Below are 19,020 nucleotides of genomic sequence, written 5' to 3'. Positions count from 1 at the left end.
CTGGCTGTGGTGCGGCGGCAGTCGGCAGTCGGTGGGCAGGGCCCAGGATGACGCGATCCTGGGCCCTGGTTGGGAGCTCTGGGGACAAGACAGCGGGCCTTGACAAATCAAGCGGCTTACATCATTGAGACTTTTCCAGAAACCGCAGATTTTCTGATAGCGCGGCGAAGGGGAAAGGCGTACTGAGTACGCTACCAGATTACCATAGCAAAATCCCCAAGAGGCGTTTCACCCGTCACCCGCGCCGTAAATACAAAAAGGGTGCAACCGGCAAAACTCCCTCCACCACTCCCCCACCCCGTCCCTCCCGACCCGCGATACAAATGCCTGCGAAGCAATTCCTACGACCGCTCCTCAACATAGCGACACGCACTTCTGTCTCCAGCACACCACTGTCCACTTCTGCACGCATCACACTCGCGAGATCATTCCACTCCACACTGCCCAAGATGACTGTCCACAACATTGAGTCGTGAGTTTATCCTGGCCCTGGCCCCGCCGTGGCCCATCCCCGGGCACCAAGGCACCAAGGCACCAGGGCACCAGGGCACCAGAGCACCCGAGCAGGCAAAAGCAAGCAGCCGGCCGCCTCTGCTGCGAGGCTCGCGCCGCAGGGCACTCTGACGCCCAGTTCAGTTGCCGCAGGTGCAGCTGCAGCTGCAGGTCCCAACGTCAACTGCCGGGTCGGGTCGGTCCTACGATACTGACAGAGTCTTCTTCTTCCCCCAGTGCCTCTGCCTTCAAGGAGACCATCGCCTCGAACCCCGTCGTCGTTGTCGACTGGTTCGCGACGTGGTGCGGCCCTTGCAAGCTGATCGCCCCCCAGATCGCCAAGTAAGCATACAGTCCCTCCTCATCTCGTCTCCTAGGTGTCACGCTGACCTCTGGCCCAACCACAACAACAGGTGGTCCCAGTCCATGCCGGCGATCCACTTCGCCAAGGTCGACGTCGACGCACTGCCCGACCTCGCGCAGGAGTACAGCGTGCGCGCCATGCCCACCTTCCACATCTTCAAGGACGGCGAGAAGGTCGACGAGTACGTCAGCGCCAACCCGCCCGCCCTGCTCAAGGTTATCGAGAAGTGGAAGCCCGCCGAGGAGGGCGAGGCCGCGGAGGAGGCCAAGGCCGAGTAAGGGTTTCTCTGTCTCCGTCCTCTCTCATACCCGGCTACATGGCGCGGTCCCTGAGCAAGAAAATCGGTTCTACTATAGGGGCAATGGCAGCAACAGCAGTCATTTGTGACGACGGTTCGAGAGGTTCGAACTGAAGGGAATGTGATGTATCATGAGGGAGGCTGCCACTCCTATATCCCGCAGATACCAATTGAAGTATTTTAGAAGCCTCATGCCACACATCTCAGTATAGTGATTTGTTGGGTTTCTCTTCCGCTTGTTCTGGCGCGTAAATCAACCATGCTGCATTATTACGTGCTTGTGACGCGAGCTGCTGCTGTTTCTCCAATTCAAAGCTGTCATCGCGGGGTGAGCCAAGTCCCGGTCTCGCAGGTGGCGGGGTACAGAACTGTGAGGGTTATACCCTTGTTCAGGTTGCTTGTCGTCGACTTTTGTGAGAACCACGGAACATAAAGCAAAGCTTGGACATCGTCGAAACAATTTGAGATGCAACTTCAAGCAGAACATATTCTGATACTCCTCCCCAATACACAGCCCTCTAACCAAGTCTTTTGAAACTCGCCATTACCAGCTTTTACGCGATTACGATGCGGCAGTTGCCAGGGCCTTGGCCTCGCTCCATTCCTTCAGTTGCTCCTCGGCGTGCGTCCAAGCATCGTGATGGATGCAATAAGACATGGCAGCGTTGAACTCGTCCACTGAGAAACGGGTTGAAGTCTCAGTACACGTGTCCAGACGCACGGCACACGTGTGTAGGGTCTTGCGGGTGAATACTCACTGGTCTGAGGTGGCCCCTGGCTCCCGTCCGCCTTTCGCGACCTGCGCCTCGTGTGCATCACAATCCTGGCCGCCCTGTCCCTCCTGCACTGCTGCCACAGCCCCAGTCGCGAGGGAATCTTCTCGGGCGTGGTCCCAAGGGGCAATATCGCCCCGAGGGCGCAAGCGTCCTCAACAGCCTGGGCTGCACCTTGGCCCATGTCTGTTCGGACCCGGAATACTTACTTCAGCTTCCATGTATTCAAACACAGAGAGTCAATATGAGGAAAGACTCACGGGGCAGGAAAGGGTGCGCTGCGTCACCGATCAGGTTTGCCTTGCCCTTGATGAGGTTGGGCAACAATTCCATGTCAAGCAGATCCCATAGCATCACCCCGTCGTCCGGAGCCGTGTCCAGGAGGCGCAGCACTGGCTCGGACCAAGACTTGAAGTGGTCTATGAGTTGCTTCTTGTTCGCGCGCTGGTCATACCCGGTCACGTCTGCGGCCAGCCACTGGTTGTCAACCCTGGTCCAGAACAGCAGGCTTGAGGCAGTATTTCACTCACCCTTCTTGATCTCGCCAACCTCGTCCCTCGGCGCAAAGGCGACACAGTTGACCAGCCGCCCTTCTGAACAAGGATAAAGCACAATCCTCCGATCCGAACCGGAGATCTGCACAAAATGACCTGGGTTGTCCACAAAGGTCCTTGTGATGGGGTCGTTCTCGAGCACAGAGACCGGTGTTAGCCATCTATAGCAGGCGTGCCCGCTGACGATCATGGGGACCTCGCCGCCCGCGACGGACGCTCGTGTTTTGCTGTGGATTCCGTCTGCGCAGACGATCAGGTCGCCGCCCACGCGGGTGCCATCGGAGAGCAGGATGGTGCCTGCTTCGCAGTCCACGCCCTCGACGCCTGTGCCCGTGTGGATCCTCACCGGGGCTCCTGGCCCCTCGGTCGAGGTTGCTTTCGCCTTCAAGGCCTCGTGGAGGTCTGGCCGGTTGACCAGCCACCAGCCCTTGATGGACGCATCCATATTAGTCGCCCGCCGCCCGAGGGAAACCCCGCCGGGAAATATGTACGTACGGCTGGCCAATTTGCTCGTTGCTCATCGGTGTAGGTCCAATTCTGCTCCACTTCACAGTCGCTGTTCACAAATTTGAACTGTTCGGATACACGTCAGGACCAGCCCCTATTGAATCATCAGTCACGATACTGGATTCAAAGGACTCACCCCTCGGTATTCGGTCCCTTTATAATCCTGACTGTGTACATCTATATGCGACAGTGCAACCGTGCAGTTCGGCGCGATGTAGACAGCGGCCCCTACCTGGCCCCGGTGTAGCCGGGACTTTTCAAACACCTGTGCATACACGGTCAGAGACGCTGGGGTGAACCACAGCCGAACTCGAGAGCAAACAAAACACTGGTAGCGGTTTTAACTTATCCACATCATGCCCTTGTCGGCGGAGGGCAACAGCAGCCGTAAGCCCGCCAATCCCCCCTCCTGCCACCAGCACCCGCAGAGCATTTGCCGTAGATCCCATCGCCGCGGTATCGAGCCAGGACCAGAAAACTCGTAGCTTTGCAGATAGAGGCGGTATGTGAAGCGGGCTCTGTCAGCCCTGGAGGATTTCTCCCTTTTCTCAGCGCAATGACACTAGCCGTTCGCCTTTTTCTCAGTGGGGGAAGTCCGTCTAGCGCCCGCGCGGCGACGGTATGTGATGTATTTCTAAGTATAACATTGCAGGTAGGGCCATGTGCATGCGGTGGGACAGACTACGTAGGTTATCTTGTCCGACCCCTCTTCCCTCGCCGGCTGCCCATCTGCCCATGTGGCAAGCACCCATCGGCCGAGGTGGCGGGCCTGGCGGGCAGGGCGGGCAGCCATTGCTGCTACGCTGCGTCGTGGCATGCCCCGCGCCGCCCTGGCCGCCAATGCACGGGAGATGCAAGATGGCAGGTCGATATAGATTTGGCTTTAGGGCGGCCAATGAGGTCTGGCCGGACTGCGGCGCCGCTCGGCCTCGGTGGTTCGATGTACAGTTCAGCTGATGTTCCCTCCCCCCGAGCGCCGCGGCCAGAGGGATGTTGGGCTGCGCGAGTTGGGATATTCGCACGTGTGGAGGGGGAGGGTGTAACAGTGGTGTTTGTTTTGCTTTTTGCCATGGTTTACGAAAACGAGGTTACGCTGCTTGGGTACCCTCTTGCATGGAAGGGCTGAGGGTGGTGGGCGCAGTGCAATCAATCGGGATGAGCACAGGTGCAGCTATAGATGATCGAGTTCAGCCCGATGTGCGCTTACTGGACTAGGACGGGCAGGCTTGCACGAGCTGGACGAGCTTTGAGTGTCAAGTGCCACATGCGTGACAGAGGCTGACGCCACAATGGTCCAGGAAAGTTGACTTATACCCACCTGGGCAATTCTCATCTCCTTGTTGAGAACGTCTTTGGTTTTCATCCATGTGCAGTTGTAGGCCCGTCAAGGAGATGTGTTGGAACCAGCATTTGAGAGACGTGTGAATGAAGCCGGCACCAAGGGCGTGATATTTGTTTCTCGGTCTGCGTCTTCGGACGCGGAGCCTCAGACCACAAGATTGTGGTGGGCTGATCTCACGTGGTTCCATGGATTGCAAGCGGGACCCAAGAGATATGTTTCCCGCGGGACCAGAAAAAAACAGACGGGCCGGTGTTGACGTGCCTAGAGATCTGTTGCCGGTTTGAGGATGAGGCGCCGATTTTGCGCCGTCCGGCCATCGCAGAGCTCCGCACCCGCGAGCGGGCCGCGGTGCCGGAGCTTTCCCTGGGCCTATTATCAACGTTGGACCCCGTCAGTGACGCGACTGGCCATCACCGCCATCGTTGACCGTGGTAATAGTTACTTCTGATTCAACGAGTTGTATTTAGAGGAAAACTATGCCTGAAATCGTCGTTGTCGGGTAGGCAGATTTGAGAAGCCCATGTCCAAGCTGGAAGTAACTAACGCAGTCGTGAGCCAGCGCCGGGGTGGTGGGCCTCACTTCGGCTCTGCTGCTGGCCAAAGACAAAGGGAACAATGTGACCGTTGTCGCCAAGCACATGCCCGGGGATTACGACATCCAATATACTTCTCCGTGGGCTGGAGCCAACTACTTGCCGTGAGTCCAGGGCCCATCAATGAATGGCGAGCGCCGAGAAACACAGGGCTTGTTCTCATCATCCGCAGTATGTCGACAAATGAAAACAGCCGTTGGGAGAGGAGGACATGGCCCGAAATCAAGAGGCTCGCGGCGGAGGTTCCAGAAGCCGGCATACATTTCCAGAGTGAGTGCATACATGGCTAGGAACGGGGTGCCATTGGTCCATGCTGACATACGCGTCAAGAGGCGGCCGTCATGCGAAGCGCCCGAGACCTAGAGGTGAGTTGAACCAAGGAAAGGGACAAAGAGGGACATGTGACTTATGACTGCCACCAGCCCGACGTCTCCGCCAAGAATGGCCTCGGGGATGCCCTCTTTGACGAGAAGCCCTGGTACGCCAACTTCTTCCCGGACTACCGCAGCATGAAGCCAGAGGAGCTGCCCTCAGGCATGGCCTACGGCCACGAGTTCGGGTCCGTGTGCATCAACACGGCCATCTACCTGCCCTGGTTGGTGGGCCAGTGCCGCCGGCACGGCGTGGTCCTCAAGCGGGCGTCTCTGAACCACATCTCCGAGGCCTCGTCGCTGGGGCCCTCCGGCAAGGCAGACATCATCGTGAACTGCACCGGCCTGATGGCGTGCAAGCTCGGGGGCGTGATGGACACCAAGGTGACGCCGGCCAGGGGCCAGATCGTGGTGGTGAGGAACGTGAGCCCGTTCATGGTCGCCACGTCCAGCACCGAGGACTCGCCGGACGAGCTGGTCTACACCATGACGCGGGCTGCTGGCGGCGGCACGATACTGGGCGGCACGTACCAGAAGGGGAACTGGGATCCAAATCCGGACCCGAACATTGCTGCGAGGATTATGCAGCGGGTGGTGGACCTGTATCCGCAAATAGCTGGTGGGAAGGGGGTGAAAGGTTTGGACATCATCCGTCATGGGGTAGGGCTGAGGCCATACCGGGAGGGAGGAGTGAGGATTGAGAAGGAGAAGATAGATGGGACGTGGGTCGTCCACAATTACGGCCATGCAGGCTGGGGTTATCAGGGATCTTATGGGACAGCCGAGAGGGTGGTCGAGTTGGTTGGTGAGATCCAGGGGAGGAGCAAGCTGTAAGCCGTGAGTTGGTGCGAGGGGTAATGAATGTCGTGGTTGACGAATTAGACGTTTATTTTCAAAATTATAAATAATATCATTGGCTGCAGCGTACAACTATGTGTCTCAGTAGACGTACTACATAGTACTGCTGAGTGATGGGTCTCGGTTGGAATAGGGTGAATAAATGAGAACCCCAGCGGATATAAACTAAACAATTGATGAGAATTCTAAGAAACATCAGCCATATTCTGGTTAAAAATATCTCAATTTGAAATATCTTTTGAAATTCAGGAAAGCATAGATTTAAAGGCCATGAACTGAAAAGCGTTGGCTGCAACAACAGGAATAAGGCAGGGGAGTTGGGAGAAGCATGCACTCACCTGATAAATAAATATCGCTAAATTGAGGACATGAGCTTCGGCCACCGTGGGCAGGGTTCCAGCTCTGGCCCAGCCCTGGGGTTTGAGTGACAGGGGTAGCTCTAAACACGTCGTCGCCTGCAATTCAGACCACCCGTCCGTCCCGTGCTAAACATTCCCACCCTCTCAAGAACGACCATCATTCCCTCACGTCCCCCGACACCATGGCCACCAACCAGGCCCCACTGTACCTGCAACTCCTCCGATTTGCACAGGATGTTGCTACGGGGAGGCACTGGCTGTCAAGGCTAGTTCCCCCTGTACTGATTCTTCTGGATGCAGCCTTGTGTGTGCTGGTGATAGCCAAGGTGGCCTGTAAGTGAGCCGACGGCATAAGAAGACATGTTCACAATACTGACCTCGCTTGTGCCAAGACACCGAAATTGACTGGACTGCCTACATGGAGCAGGTACAGTTGTTTCTCGATGGAGAGAGGGACTACACGAAGATCGAGGGCGGCACTGGTCCTTTGGTCTACCCAGCTGCTCACGTCTGGATATACACTGGGCTGTACTACCTCACCAACCATGGGAAGGATATCCCCCTAGCCCAGCAACTGTTTGCCGGGTTGTACTTGGTTAATCTGGCGGTCGTCATGTCCTGCTACTGGAAGGCGAAGGTAGGCCGCGATGCCGACCTACTGGGACTAAACTGTGGCCGGCTGACCTGTGCCAATAGGCTCCCCCCTACGTCTTCCCACTGTTGATCCTGTCCAAACGCCTGCACAGCGTTTTTATGCTCCGATGCTTCAATGACTGTTTTGCAGTTTTTTTTATGTGGCTGTCGATCCTCCTCTTCCAGCACAGACAGTGGGTCGCCGGCGGTCTCGTCTACAGTTTCGGCCTTGGAGTCAAGATGACCCTGCTTCTGGTGCTTCCGGTGGTCGGTATTCTCATCTTCTTCGCCAAGGGCGTGATTGGAACCATTGCTTTGGGCGGTTCAATGGCGGGCTTGCAGGTCCAGCTTGCGGCGCCGTTCCTCAAGTACCCGGCCTCGTACTTTGGACGTGCCTTCGAATTCTCTCGCCAATTCCTATTCAAGTGGACCGTGAACTGGCGCTTTGTCGGCGAGGAGACCTTTCTCAGCCGCGGGTTCTCGACTTCCTTACTCGTCTTGCACGCTTCCGTCCTCTTGACATTCATATTCACTCGGTGGCTCCCGCCAACCGGGAAATCGCTGGGGGACGTCCTTCATGCCACATTTGTCCGGAGGACCTGGCAGCCATTATTTCAGGGATTTACGCCCCAGTACATTCTGACTACTATCCTGACTGCCAATGTTGTCGGCCTACTCTTCGCTCGTTCTCTCCATTACCAGTTCTACTCCTACCTAGCCTGGTCTACCCCCTACCTCCTGTGGCGCGGTGGGGTGCATCCTGTGTTGCAGTACGTCTTGTGGGGCCTTCAGGAGTGGGCCTGGAATGTATTCCCCAGCACACCAGCCAGTTCAGCCGCCGTGGTGGGTGTCATGGCGATAACAGTCATGGCGGTGTGGTTTGGCACGTCCGACGATACGGCGGGCCCAAATGCGCGCAACCAGTCCGCCGGCAACCCTGGAGCGCCGACTCGGTCTATTCGGAAGCCCTAGACCGGCTACCAAAACGGGAAGACTGAGTTCAAGCGTCCAAGGTGGTGAGACTACCTCTTCGGAAACAACGTGTTCAGCAGGTCCCGCACGAGACCAATGCTGGGGTCACTCCTCCCCTTCGGATTCGGAGTCTGTTGGTGGCAGGCCTCTCGAGTCATCCTCGTCGTCAGGGTAAGTGTTCTTTGGGAATTCTCGAGGCCTGGTGATTAACACGTTCGTCAGAACTGGCCAGTCTTTGTGTGATTGGGAGGCAATTGGGTTCTGGGCTGCCTCGTGGGACTGCAGCGCAGGAAAAAGGGTGCACAGGGCGTCTCATACCAGTATGGCATCTTGCGCCACTCCTTCTCGTCCCGGACCACGTTGATGATCTCCCCCTCGACTTTGTTATTCGTCTTGCGCTCCTCACTCGGCGTCAGATCGACCACGACAAAGCCCCCTCTCTTGATCCATATCGTGTTGCGGAACCGCTGCGCGAGCTCGACGAGGGCGGTCTTGGTGTTGGGCAGGATGCACGTGTACGTGTTGTTGCCCTCGGGCTTGCCAACGCGCGCGACGAACTGGTGCTCGGTCAGCTCGTCGGGAGGAGTGGTGGACTCGGTGGCTGCTGCCAGCACGCTGCGCTTGGGACGGCCCATTGTTCGACTTGAGATGTTGTAGGCGGCGGGTCGGTGACTTGGGCGCGATCGAGCGTCGGTTTTCGTGCCCCACCAACTTTTTTCTGGTACCACGCTAAATGCATAATCTGGATAATGCGGTAGCATAACGAACATGCATAAACTCACATGTGCACTCCACTGCCCACTTCCACCTGACCGTTACGCCGTTTTCCATGCTTCTTCCAGAACGCTGTATTCCGAGGGCTTTCCTGGTTGAACATGCTCTTTTCATGCATTCAATCATACAGTGAAGCTGTCAAATGTCTCCTGTGTAAAATGTTCCTCCTCCCCCCAAGAATTGTCCCTGGGTCTAGACGAAACAAGGAGACCTCCGGACTCATGATGGCGAAAGTTGGGAAGGACGACAGTATGCAAGTCTGCATTCCCAGATAACCGTACATATTTCAATGCACATTTCGTTTCTCTATCTTTCGTCTGGTATAGTTTTGAGAAGTTCACATTTCCGACACTCCATAACTGCGACCTTGTTCATGGAAGAAGAAGCGCAGAGGCTGCTGCCGTTGAGTTTCCTGAACATCTGCTAGGCGGGACCTCGCCATTGTGTTTTCATGCTTTCTCAGATCCTTGAATATCTGTTGAGCTTGCTTCGATTCTCGCCGAAGTCCCAGCCTCTGTATCCCCATCAGTGCTCTTCTTGAAATCCAGCTTCTTCCACTCCATAGCTCCTGCCGTCACGAAAGCTAAGGTAGCCGCTGCCACTGAGACGTATATTGCAGTCTGAACTGCATAGCCGTAGGCTTCAGCAACTAATGGCACCAGATCGGCGTCCATGTGGCCAGCATCGACACTCGATGCCCCGAGGTCTATGATCTGGGATGCCTGAGCATCGGATAAACGCGCGTCAAGCTTGTTATGTAGTGTTTCCAAGAAAATAGACTGGGCAATTGGTAGTGCAATCACAGTTCCCAGTGACTGGGCGAACATGAACAGAGAGTTGCCGGTGGGGAGGTCGGCTTCGTTCAAGACGTTTTGCATCGCTGTCAATGGAACCTGTACGCTGAAGCCGAAGCCGATGCTTGCTATGAATTGATCTGTTCAGACTATTAGCTACCGGTCTTGGCTCGAAGAATGAAGAACACTGAACGGGTCGCGTGGATGTGCAAGACCTGTGGAGCTTGCGGAAGGGTGAAGTTGGAAATCCCGATTTTACTTACAGCCTACGATATGCCCCACATTGCTGCTGGCATCGAGAGTCGATAAGAGACCTGAGCCGACCGCAAGCACTGCAGATCCAGCTAATATGTAGGGGATGTAGTATCTCGTGGTGGTCATCAGGAGACCACAAGCCACCGTCGCCAAGGAATTCGGTATGCCCAAAGCAAGAATATACAGACCCGAAGTGGCCGGTGATACACCCTTTGTTGCTTGGAAGTAGAATGGAAGATAAACGGTCAGACAGTTAATTGCCATGATGACAGCCCCACCGGCGACACACCCGAAGCCTACCGTCCGGTGGATCAAGATTCGGATGGGAACGAGCGCCCTGTGGACTTCAGAATCAGCCATGGGACAGGCAACCCAATAAGCCCGGATTTTGTGGCAGGGACTTTCATAAGTACCTTTCTTTCTGCCTCACTTGCAGAAACAAGAACAGAATCAACAGCAACCCGAAACCAAGCAAAGTGCCCCAAACTCTCGAGTCGCTCCACGGAAGAACAGCCCCGCCCCATTGGAAAGCGAGGACGAGACAGGTCATGGAGGCAAGTATTAGGCATGTGCCGATAGGGTCCAGGGAAAGGAGCTTCTCCTTTAATGTGACGTTTGTATGCTCCCTAGCTGGCTCCTGGAAGCCAACATACGTGAAGGCGAGACAGACGACACTGATGGCTTGAGGACCGGCAATGTTAGCACGACGCATTGATAATAATCTGAAAGCACTTGTGCTACAATCATAGGCAGGATAAAACCGCGGGTTGAGGGAAGACGGGAAAGCTCACGAAGATTGATCCAGAAGCAGAACCTCCAGGTCAAGCTGCTTTCGGTGAAAACGCCCCCTAGAACAGGGCCCACTATAGAGGCAACCATGTACATGGTAGATATGAAGGAGATGAACAGGGGCACTTTCTGCTTAGAGACGACATAGCCAGCTATGACCAGGCCGCCTGTAAAGACCCCAGCCGTTGAACACCCTTGAAAAGCTCTTCCGAATATGAGGACGGCTGAGTTGGGCGCAACAGCACAGATTATGGAACCAATTATGAATACCATAATGCTCCAGCAGAATGTCCATTTGAGTGAGAAAGATGTATAAAGTCGCCCGAATGCTGGCTGGGTGGCCAGTTTTGCCAGGTTATACGATGTGGTGTACCAGGCTGCGTCCTCAAGACTGTGGAACTCGGTCGTGATTTTCGGAGTCGCCGTAGCTGTGGCAGGATCATGTCAGTTTCTATTTGTACGGAAAAATGGCCTCTGGATAAACAATTTGGCATGGACATACCAAGTATGTTGACGTCCAGAGCAACGAGAAAGACTCCCGCTAGTAAAGCTATTGTAATGAGTATACGCCGCCATAGCGGCTTTTTGTCCGGGACAGTGTCCGCAGATTGAGCATGTTCGGCGCTGTTAGCCTGATCGGACACTTTCTCCCTGGTTGCATTCAAGTCGTCGGTCCTAGCACTCTGTTCGGCTGAGCCAATGGTGACCATGGTGCTAGTTGTCATTTTGAACTGTGCCGGTGGAATTTGATTATTATCTAGGTATTTCAAGACCAGAAATGAGAACAAATGCAGCGGGAACCCCGGCATACTTGTGGAAATAATGTCCTCATATCATCCAAGGACACCATGTGCAGCGAGACATTTGAAATTCATCCTGCTTACCACGCCAACAGAAAGTGACCAACTTTCGTTGAATCCTAATCTGTGATTCGACCATGTGTACGAGGTGCAATTCGCGTCAGCAGGCCAGACGGCTTCCACCAAGCACCTGACCGAGTTCCCAGGCAGGCCATCTCAGCTAGTAGACATCATGGCTCGCAGGGCCGTATCCCGCAAGCACCCAAGCACTAAAAAGGTTCGGCGTTAGAGAGAAATAAACACCCAATCCCGACGGATTCCCGCTGGTCAAAGTCCATGAAGTTTGAGGGGACTCGCTTGTTCCCGCATTTGAAATACGCATCCGTCTTACCAAGCTCTGCATGTCCCTGTTTGAGATCCAACATTTTATTCCTCAAGATGAAGACATTATGCTCATTTCTTGCCCAGTTTATGATCCAAACTTGTTAGAGCTGCATCAATTGATTTGACAAGCCTGCCTTCTACCCCGACCAGTGGGCTTCAAACGACCTGTCACAACGTTCAAAAGATCAATTGATGCACACAGGTCCCAGTAGTAAAATCGTGCTCTCACGTTACTGTAGTTCATCTTATCAATGTTATGGGTCTAAATGTACACTTGAAGCCTAAGAAGATATCTACTCCACGCCCAGGTGTGTCTTCTCACTACAAGGAAGAGAAATGGTTCAAATTGTGCTAATATTAGAGGTGTAAAAGAAGAGACTGGATCTCATATCTTCCAACTCAGCACAAGTGACCTCTAGTCTAGACGCTTTGGGGTTAGGGTCAGGGTCAGGGCGGCGAGCCGAAATGGGCAGGCCGAAGTGCTGCTTACTGTGACTGCCTGCATGCTTGTCGTTACTCATGTGAGTTGAGGACGTCACCCCTGGAGCTTCAGCGCTCGTCTTGTCTTACAACTTTGTCAAGACAGGAATTCCAAGAGCGCAATATGTCGCTGAACCAGCTATCCATGCTCTTGGGTCTCCCGGACTCGGACTGCAAACAAATTCTCGACTACGGAGCCACGCTGTCCAAGGCAGAGGCGGCAGACCACTTCAAGAACTTGCTTGGCGATTCGCCGCAGGCCATCGAGTTCATCTCGTCCTTCAATTCACGGCGACAGGATCCAAAGCCTGCCCCTGCCCCGGGCCCTGCCCCTTCTCCCGCTCCAGACTCGCGGAATCAGGCCTCCTCAGACTTGGACGCTGTCCCCAAAAAGCAAAGGGCGCCCAAGAAGAAGAAAGCGCCCCTTGGAACGCCAGCGGCACGCCAGATCACAGATGCGACCCCGGCCTCAGGAACCGTCTACAGCAAGAAGACGGTCGAGGATGACTACATAGCAAGCAGGTCCGGCCCGTCGACACCATCTAACAGCAACTCACCCTTTGTGGCCCCTCCGCCAAAGTCTGCCACACCACCGCCCAAGAAATTCAGCAAACAGCCTCCGTCCGCGGGCGGTTCCCTCGTCTCGGACCGCCTGGCACCCAAGCAGAAGCCAAAGTCAACCCCGACCTCCCGCAGCTCGACGCCCGGCCCGGCGTCCAAGGGAAATGGCGGCCCAGTCACCAAGGTATCGATTGCCGGCGGCACGCCCATGCACGGCGCCTCGACAGCCCTCGCCGACCTGGACGCAGCCATCCGCTCGCTCGAGGTGACCACGAACCCGTCATTATCCACCTCCGGCCGCGACGTCTCGGCCCGCCGCTGCAACTGCGTGGCGACCCGGCACCCGCTGCAGAGCGCCGCGCCCAACTGCCTGAGCTGTGGCAAGGTGATCTGCCTCAAGGAAGGCCTGGGTCCCTGTACGTCCTGCGGCACACCGCTCCTGTCCTCGAGCGAGGTCCAGTCCATGATCCAGGAGCTGCGCGCCGAGCGGGGCCGCGAGAAGCAGGCGGCAGACCGCCAGGCGCACAAGCGGGCCGACGTGTCCGCCACCCCGAGGCCGTTCACCAAGCCGCGGACGGGGGCCGACGAGACCGGCAGCGTGAACGAGGCCGAGGCGCGGGCGCTAGAGCACCGCGACAGGCTCCTCGGGTTCCAGGCCCAGAACGCCCGGCGGACGACCGTCAGGGACGAGGCGGCCGATTTCGACGTCTCGGGCGCCATGGCAGGGTTCGGCGGCAGCCTGTGGGCGTCGCCTGAGGACCGGGCGCGCGAGCTCAAGAGGCAGCAGAAGGTCCTGCGCGAGATGGAGTGGAACGCGCGGCCCGACTACGAGAAGAGGCAGCAGGTCGTCAGCATTGACTTGGTGGGCGGCAAGGTGGTCAAGAAGTTTGTGGCCAAGGAGAGGCCGGTCACGCCCGACGACGAGGATGGGGACGGGCCACTGGGCTCCGGCGCTGCTGCCGATGGCATCCTAGAAGAAACCAGTGCGAACAGGCGGCCCGGGGCCGGGGGCACTTTCAGCAGGAACCCCCTTCTGGGCGGGATGATCAAGCCGGTCTACGATGCAAAGGGCAAAGGGGTCGCACTTGAGGGCCGCAAGGACAGGGCCGCGACGCGATGGAGGAGGGTCCAGGACGACCTCGACGACAACGAGGCTGTCATCTTGGACGGCGGTGTGTACGGTGGGCAGCAGGGCGCGAAGACAGGCAGCGCAGGTGATGAGCCCGACTGTGGATAGACTCGAGAGGCCCCAGAAATGATAGACCCCTGACCGCATGTTGCTGTCGAGAGACACACAGGATTGTTGAGCGTCCCGTCGTGAGCCATGCTGTCGTGCGACCTCGCCATTGATGGGGATTGGATTTCTCCGTGGCGCCATTTTTCCTATTCGGGACCAAATGGCCCGAAGCCTGGCCTAGAGTCAGCCCTACGAGCGCCGCGAGCCCCACGCAAACAGATAGGTCACTTTCTTCAGGACCCTGATGAGTCCAATCTGGTGGGCTAACGAGGGTGACTACCGACACGCGACTCAAGGGCGGCGCTGGGGATGACTGGGGACGACATGGTACGTGTGAGTGGGTACTGTATGCCTTCCCAAAAAAAAAATTAAAAAAAAAATAAAATCGAAATGAAGACGTGGCCAATTTGAGACGAATTGCCATTGCTCAGCAGGATGGACTTTTCATGTTCAGCGCGGCATGTTCGAAGAAGTTCAAGTATTGAAGATGAGTTGTTTTTTGAAATCGTCTATGAGGTATCTATGCCTTTTTCTATGATTTATGACGGGACACCGCAACCCTGAGCCGAAACTTGAAGTAAACCGAGTCTGATCAAATGCAATGTCCCATTCTCCTCTCCTCATTACCAGAAAAAGGAATAAACCCATCCGTAAAATGACTCCGATGACGATGATGATGAAAGAAAAAAAAAAGAACAGAAAACCAATGCCAATGGCCCAATATATACAATGCTCAGTGAGCCTCGGGCTCTCGTCTCATACCTGTGACAAGGCTGCAAAAGCCATACCCACCAAGCCTCCCCTTACCGTCGTAGACCTTCTCTACGATGTCTTGCTTGGTGAGGCCGTTCAGGCCGTCTCCCGCCGCTCGCCGCGAGCCGCCGCCGGTGTTGGACTTTGACTCTCCTAGTAGTCGTCCAGGGTCGAGGCCTTCGGCGGTCGGGCGTTAGCTGCAGCGACGTAGTGGCCCCATGTGATCAGTTCCTTACTGCAGTCGTCCTGGTGGATAGTGCACTCGATCAGAGCGGGGCCAGCCTTGTGGTTGTTGGCGGCGGCGATGGCCTCCTTGAGCTCGCCGGCGGTGTTGGCGACGAAGGAGATGCCGTTGCCGTCGGTGGAGTTGAAGGCCTGCATCAGCAGGGCGTAGTTCCAGTTCTTGATCTTGTTGTAGCTGCCGTCGTGGATCTCGACCTCGATGGTGTAGCCGCGGTTGTTGATGAGCAGGATGGTGATTGGCAGGTTGAAGCGCACCATCTGGGAGACCTCCTGGGCGGTCACCTGGAAGGAACCGTCACCGCAGACGCAGATGGTGCGGCGGTCGGGGTGGCGAATGGCGTAGCCAAAGGAGGCGGGCACAGACCAGCCGATGTGTCCCCACTGCATCTCGATCTCGTAGCCTGCGCCCCTGGGGAGGTGCAGCTGTGTGCCGTTGAACCACGAGTCACCGGTCTCGATGAAGAGGGTGGTGTTGGGGGTGACGAGGGGCTGCAGCTGGCGCTGGATCTCCTTGCGGGTGAGCTCCTCCTCGTCGGCGGCCTCGTGGACGACGTAGGGGTCGGGGCGGAGACGCTTGTACTCGACCATGGTGGAGTCGTTGAACTGGACCTCGGTGGAGAGGTGGTCGAGGAACTCGCTGAGGCGGACGCGGCTGAAGTGGCTGCCGGGGAAGGTGACGTGGTCCATGTCGCACTTCATGAGGGGGATGTTGGGCATGGCGGTCCAGCCGACGGTGGAGTAGTCGTTGAAGACGCAGCCGGCGCAGATGATGGCGTCGGCCCAGTTGAGGATGGCATCGGCGGCGAGGGTGGAGACCTGGCCCCAGAAGACACCGACAAACTGAGGGTGATCCTCGGGGAACATGCCCTTGGCTGCGGGCTGGAGGGCGACGGCACAGCCCATGGCCTCGGCCAGCTTGATGAGGGCCTTCTCGGCGCCACAGCGAGACAGCTTGGGGCCGACGAGGATAAGAGGCTTGAGCTTGCCCCTCAGGTACTCGGCGGCGCAGTCGGCGGCGGCGGCGAGGGCGCCCTGGTCGGAGATTACGGGCTCGGTGACGGCGGAGATGGGGCCGGGGCGGACACAGGTGGCGCCGGACAGGTTGGTGGGGATCTCGATGTAGCAAGGCTTCCTGGCGAGGATGGCGGCGCGGATGGCTCTGTCGATCAGCCTGGGGGCCTCCTCGGCACGGTTGACAGCAACGGCGCAACATGTGACCTTCTCGGCCATCTCAAGCTGGTAGTTGTAGTCGAGCTTGCCGAGGGTGTGGTGCAGCAGGTGGAACTGGCCGGCATCGTTGGTGTTTGGGGAGCCGGAGATGAGGATCAGAGGCAGGTTCTCGGCGTAGGCACTGCCGGTTCCGTTCAGGGCGGAGATGGCACCGACAGAGTAGGTGACGACGCAGGCGGAGACACCGTTGGCACGGGCATAGCCCTCAGCAGCCATGCTGCAGTTGAGCTCATTGGCACATCCGATCTCCTTGAGGTCCGGGTGGGCCTGGAGCTTGTCGAGGAGGATGAGGTTGTAGTCGCCAGGCACGACAAAGTGGTGCCGGATGCCGATCTGGGCCAACCGCTCGGCGAGGTAGTCACCGACGGTGAATTTGCCCGGTGTTGCCGACATTGGGAGGGTTTATTATGTGAGGTGTTGAGGTGAGGGTAAGGTGAGGGAGGTTATCTTGTTCCCTTTGGCGGAGGAGGGAAGGGTGGTGGTTGTGGTGGTGGTGGTGTCGTCCAGAGGACTGGGGATTGGTTGTTGTCTTTCTATAAGAAGAAGGCTTGGATGAGTAGTAGACTGATGAGGGAGGTCTGAGTGCTGGATGTCGTATGAGGCTCAAGATGGTCTTATATCTTTTGCTCGCAACAGACAGCACAAGGCGGCTGGCTGTCAAGGGCTGGGCCTGGTTGGGTGTGTCGTGTCGTACGCTGTGGCCATCGCCAGCGTCCGAGAGACGGATCGGGGACCCATTGGCGGTTCCCTGGAAAAACTTTGCGGTGATGGACTGATGAAAAGTGGAAGCGACATGTCACAAAGTCACTGGCTGCGGGTGGTTGAGTGTCAGGGCAGCAGGGCCGGAAGCAGGGCAGGACGAGTCCAGATTGTTGGAGACGGGAATGTACGTGTACGTACTGTCGTGTCTGCACGGGCCGGTACGGCAGGCATAGCAGCAGTACGGAGTACATCCTGACTGCCTGACATCTGCTGGTCTTCGGGAGCGGCCACCCAGCCCATCCCAGGAAAACTGGGGCAGGAGGTTGGCGGGATCGCCCACTGTTGCTTCCGCCGTTTACGAGGGTACAAAGGTACATTGGACGAGGTCTCACAACTGGGAAAGTGTGAACACAATGTGCCTAGGTGGAGTTGCAAAGATGAAAAGCCGGGACGGCCTCAATACTGACCTGCTGCATATCTGCACCACAGCCACGCAGCCATGCAGCCTGCAGCCACACATCTATACACACCTAGGTACATACATACATACACGGACGGCACTATGATGCCTGGCTACCTACGTACACACATACATACACACATTCATACATACATACGGCAAGCTGCTTACTATTTGCCGTGCGGTCGCCATGACACGAGATGCAGGCGCTTCGAGACAAGAGAGATAAGAATGGAAACGAACAGGGAGAAAAAATAGGCATTTGTTTCGTCATGGTCACTCCACACCGGAAGTGTATCCTCTGATGACGGTGCAAACGTGCAGCGTATGCAGTGCGTGTTTGAAAAAACTCTCGCTCTTGTCTCCGTTGTAAGTTGTGCTGAGCTCAGCTGAGGTTGCGACAGACATTGACTGACTGGCTGACTGAATAACTGACTGCGGGTTGCTGATAAGCTCGGATCCCTGCCGACATTGAGTGCTCAGGGCCCCTGGGGCGGGAGATGACGGATGGCATGGTCCCATGTGCTGGGACAACGGGAGCTCAGAAATCACGCCACCAGCCCTCGGTCCTGGCGGGTCCCTCCTGCAGCCTCCGACTCTTGACAACTTGACACCTCACTCCCGCTGCAGCCACTTTTCCACGCCCAGCACCTCGGCGACCACCCTGGCCAAATCATGAGATGCCATGAGAGATGCACATTCATTGCTCGCTGATAATACCGCAGCACTGGCTGCACTGGCAGCAAGTCCGCTCTGGGCCGCCCGTCCAGCCAGCCAGCCAGCCCAGCCCATCACGCTCTGGCCCAGCGCCGATGGTTCGACGTTCGATGCCTCCTTGGCCTGCATCCCGAGCTCCACCCATGCCTTGGAGGCTCTCGGCCCTGCCCACCACGCTATTCCTGGCCGAACCTCGCACCACTCCATCCAAGCTCTCGCCAGCCTTGATTCCTAACCGCCACCCCTGCAACGCCCACCTACCCACCCTGCGTGGGGGCCCTCTTTGTTTGCTACGCTATCTCTGGATCTCAATGTCTGGACTCTGAACTATCACAACAGTCAGGCCCGTTCGACTGATGTCGGGCCCTGCATAGCATGAGAGAGCCGCATCGTCACGCCGCCGTGACACCTGTCGCCACACTCACAGAATCTGGGAGTGTCCACAACGCCCACCCTTCTCCTGTACTTGCACCCTGGCCCTGGTTCTGGCCCTGCGCCTGAACCTGTGCCGAGTGGGCCTTGATCGCTGTCAATGGCGTAGACCCAGAAAAGGTTTCACGATGCCGCGAAAGTTTCCCCTTGCATGGAGCCTCTTCTCTGTCGCCGCAGTGGTCCCAGCCTCGCGCCTAAACACCAAGCCCGCGCGCCCGCACACACCTTGCACCATAGTCATTGTGTCGAGACCGGCTCCTTCCCTCCTCCGCCGTAACTTCGGTCGGACTTCA

General features: G+C 56.8%; 8 protein-coding genes across 8 annotated transcripts; 3 read left to right on the top strand and 5 right to left on the bottom strand.

The window, feature by feature from the left end:
• The first annotated feature begins 136 nt into the window (after positions 1-136).
• KVR01_003643 (uncharacterized protein) lies at positions 137-1,341 on the top strand. Its single transcript, XM_044786049.1, has 3 exons — positions 137-472; positions 730-834; positions 906-1,341. The coding sequence occupies exons 1-3, from the start codon at positions 324-326 to the stop codon at positions 1,132-1,134; spliced, it is 483 nt and encodes a 160-aa protein (XP_044648658.1). The 5' UTR covers positions 137-323; the 3' UTR covers positions 1,135-1,341.
• A 117-nt stretch (positions 1,342-1,458) lies between these two features.
• KVR01_002676 (uncharacterized protein) lies at positions 1,459-4,271 on the bottom strand. Its single transcript, XM_044788083.1, has 6 exons — positions 3,338-4,271; positions 3,125-3,255; positions 2,977-3,054; positions 2,458-2,908; positions 2,188-2,391; positions 1,459-2,113 (listed from the first exon to the last, which is right to left on the bottom strand). Exons 1-6 carry the CDS (start codon positions 3,435-3,437, stop codon positions 1,761-1,763), a joined length of 1,317 nt encoding a protein of 438 aa, XP_044647691.1. The 5' UTR covers positions 3,438-4,271; the 3' UTR covers positions 1,459-1,760.
• Positions 4,272-4,806: 535 nt separating this feature from the next.
• Positions 4,807-8,910, top strand: KVR01_002204 (uncharacterized protein; the record flags this gene model as incomplete). The annotated part of the gene is made up of 9 exons (XM_044794456.1): positions 4,807-4,829; positions 4,890-5,027; positions 5,096-5,193; positions 5,254-5,288; positions 5,346-6,095; positions 6,619-6,844; positions 6,904-7,148; positions 7,208-8,287; positions 8,339-8,910. The coding sequence occupies 8 exons, from the start codon at positions 4,807-4,809 to the stop codon at positions 8,114-8,116; spliced, it is 2,424 nt and encodes an 807-aa protein (XP_044647219.1). The 3' UTR covers positions 8,117-8,287; positions 8,339-8,910.
• KVR01_003868 (uncharacterized protein) lies at positions 8,222-8,751 on the bottom strand (the record flags this gene model as incomplete). The annotated part of the gene is made up of 2 exons (XM_044794314.1): positions 8,222-8,315; positions 8,435-8,751. The coding sequence occupies 2 exons, from the start codon at positions 8,749-8,751 to the stop codon at positions 8,222-8,224; spliced, it is 411 nt and encodes a 136-aa protein (XP_044648883.1).
• Positions 8,911-9,339: 429 nt separating the features above from the next.
• On the bottom strand, positions 9,340-10,203 carry KVR01_002940 (uncharacterized protein; the record flags this gene model as incomplete). The annotated part of the gene is made up of 2 exons (XM_044792812.1): positions 9,340-9,824; positions 9,948-10,203. 2 exons carry the CDS (start codon positions 10,201-10,203, stop codon positions 9,340-9,342), a joined length of 741 nt encoding a protein of 246 aa, XP_044647955.1.
• Positions 10,204-10,542: 339 nt separating this feature from the next.
• Positions 10,543-11,023, bottom strand: KVR01_003095 (uncharacterized protein; the record flags this gene model as incomplete). The annotated part of the gene is made up of 2 exons (XM_044781834.1): positions 10,543-10,860; positions 10,922-11,023. The coding sequence occupies 2 exons, from the start codon at positions 11,021-11,023 to the stop codon at positions 10,543-10,545; spliced, it is 420 nt and encodes a 139-aa protein (XP_044648110.1).
• Positions 11,024-12,335: 1,312 nt separating this feature from the next.
• KVR01_003707 (uncharacterized protein) lies at positions 12,336-14,478 on the top strand. Its single transcript, XM_044782594.1, has one exon. The coding sequence runs from the start codon at positions 12,517-12,519 to the stop codon at positions 14,188-14,190; it is 1,674 nt and encodes a 557-aa protein (XP_044648722.1). The 5' UTR covers positions 12,336-12,516; the 3' UTR covers positions 14,191-14,478.
• Positions 14,479-14,923: 445 nt separating this feature from the next.
• On the bottom strand, positions 14,924-16,809 carry KVR01_002273 (uncharacterized protein; the record flags this gene model as incomplete). The annotated part of the gene is made up of 2 exons (XM_044794376.1): positions 14,924-15,120; positions 15,180-16,809. The coding sequence occupies 2 exons, from the start codon at positions 16,807-16,809 to the stop codon at positions 14,924-14,926; spliced, it is 1,827 nt and encodes a 608-aa protein (XP_044647288.1).
• Between the last annotated feature and the right edge of the window lie 2,211 nt (positions 16,810-19,020).

Source organism: Diaporthe batatas, assembly GCF_019321695.1.
Source record: "Diaporthe batatas strain CRI 302-4 chromosome Unknown Contig00003, whole genome shotgun sequence".
NCBI classification, from domain to species: domain Eukaryota; kingdom Fungi; phylum Ascomycota; class Sordariomycetes; order Diaporthales; family Diaporthaceae; genus Diaporthe; species Diaporthe batatas.
This window is presented reverse-complemented; position numbering and strand designations above follow the sequence as displayed.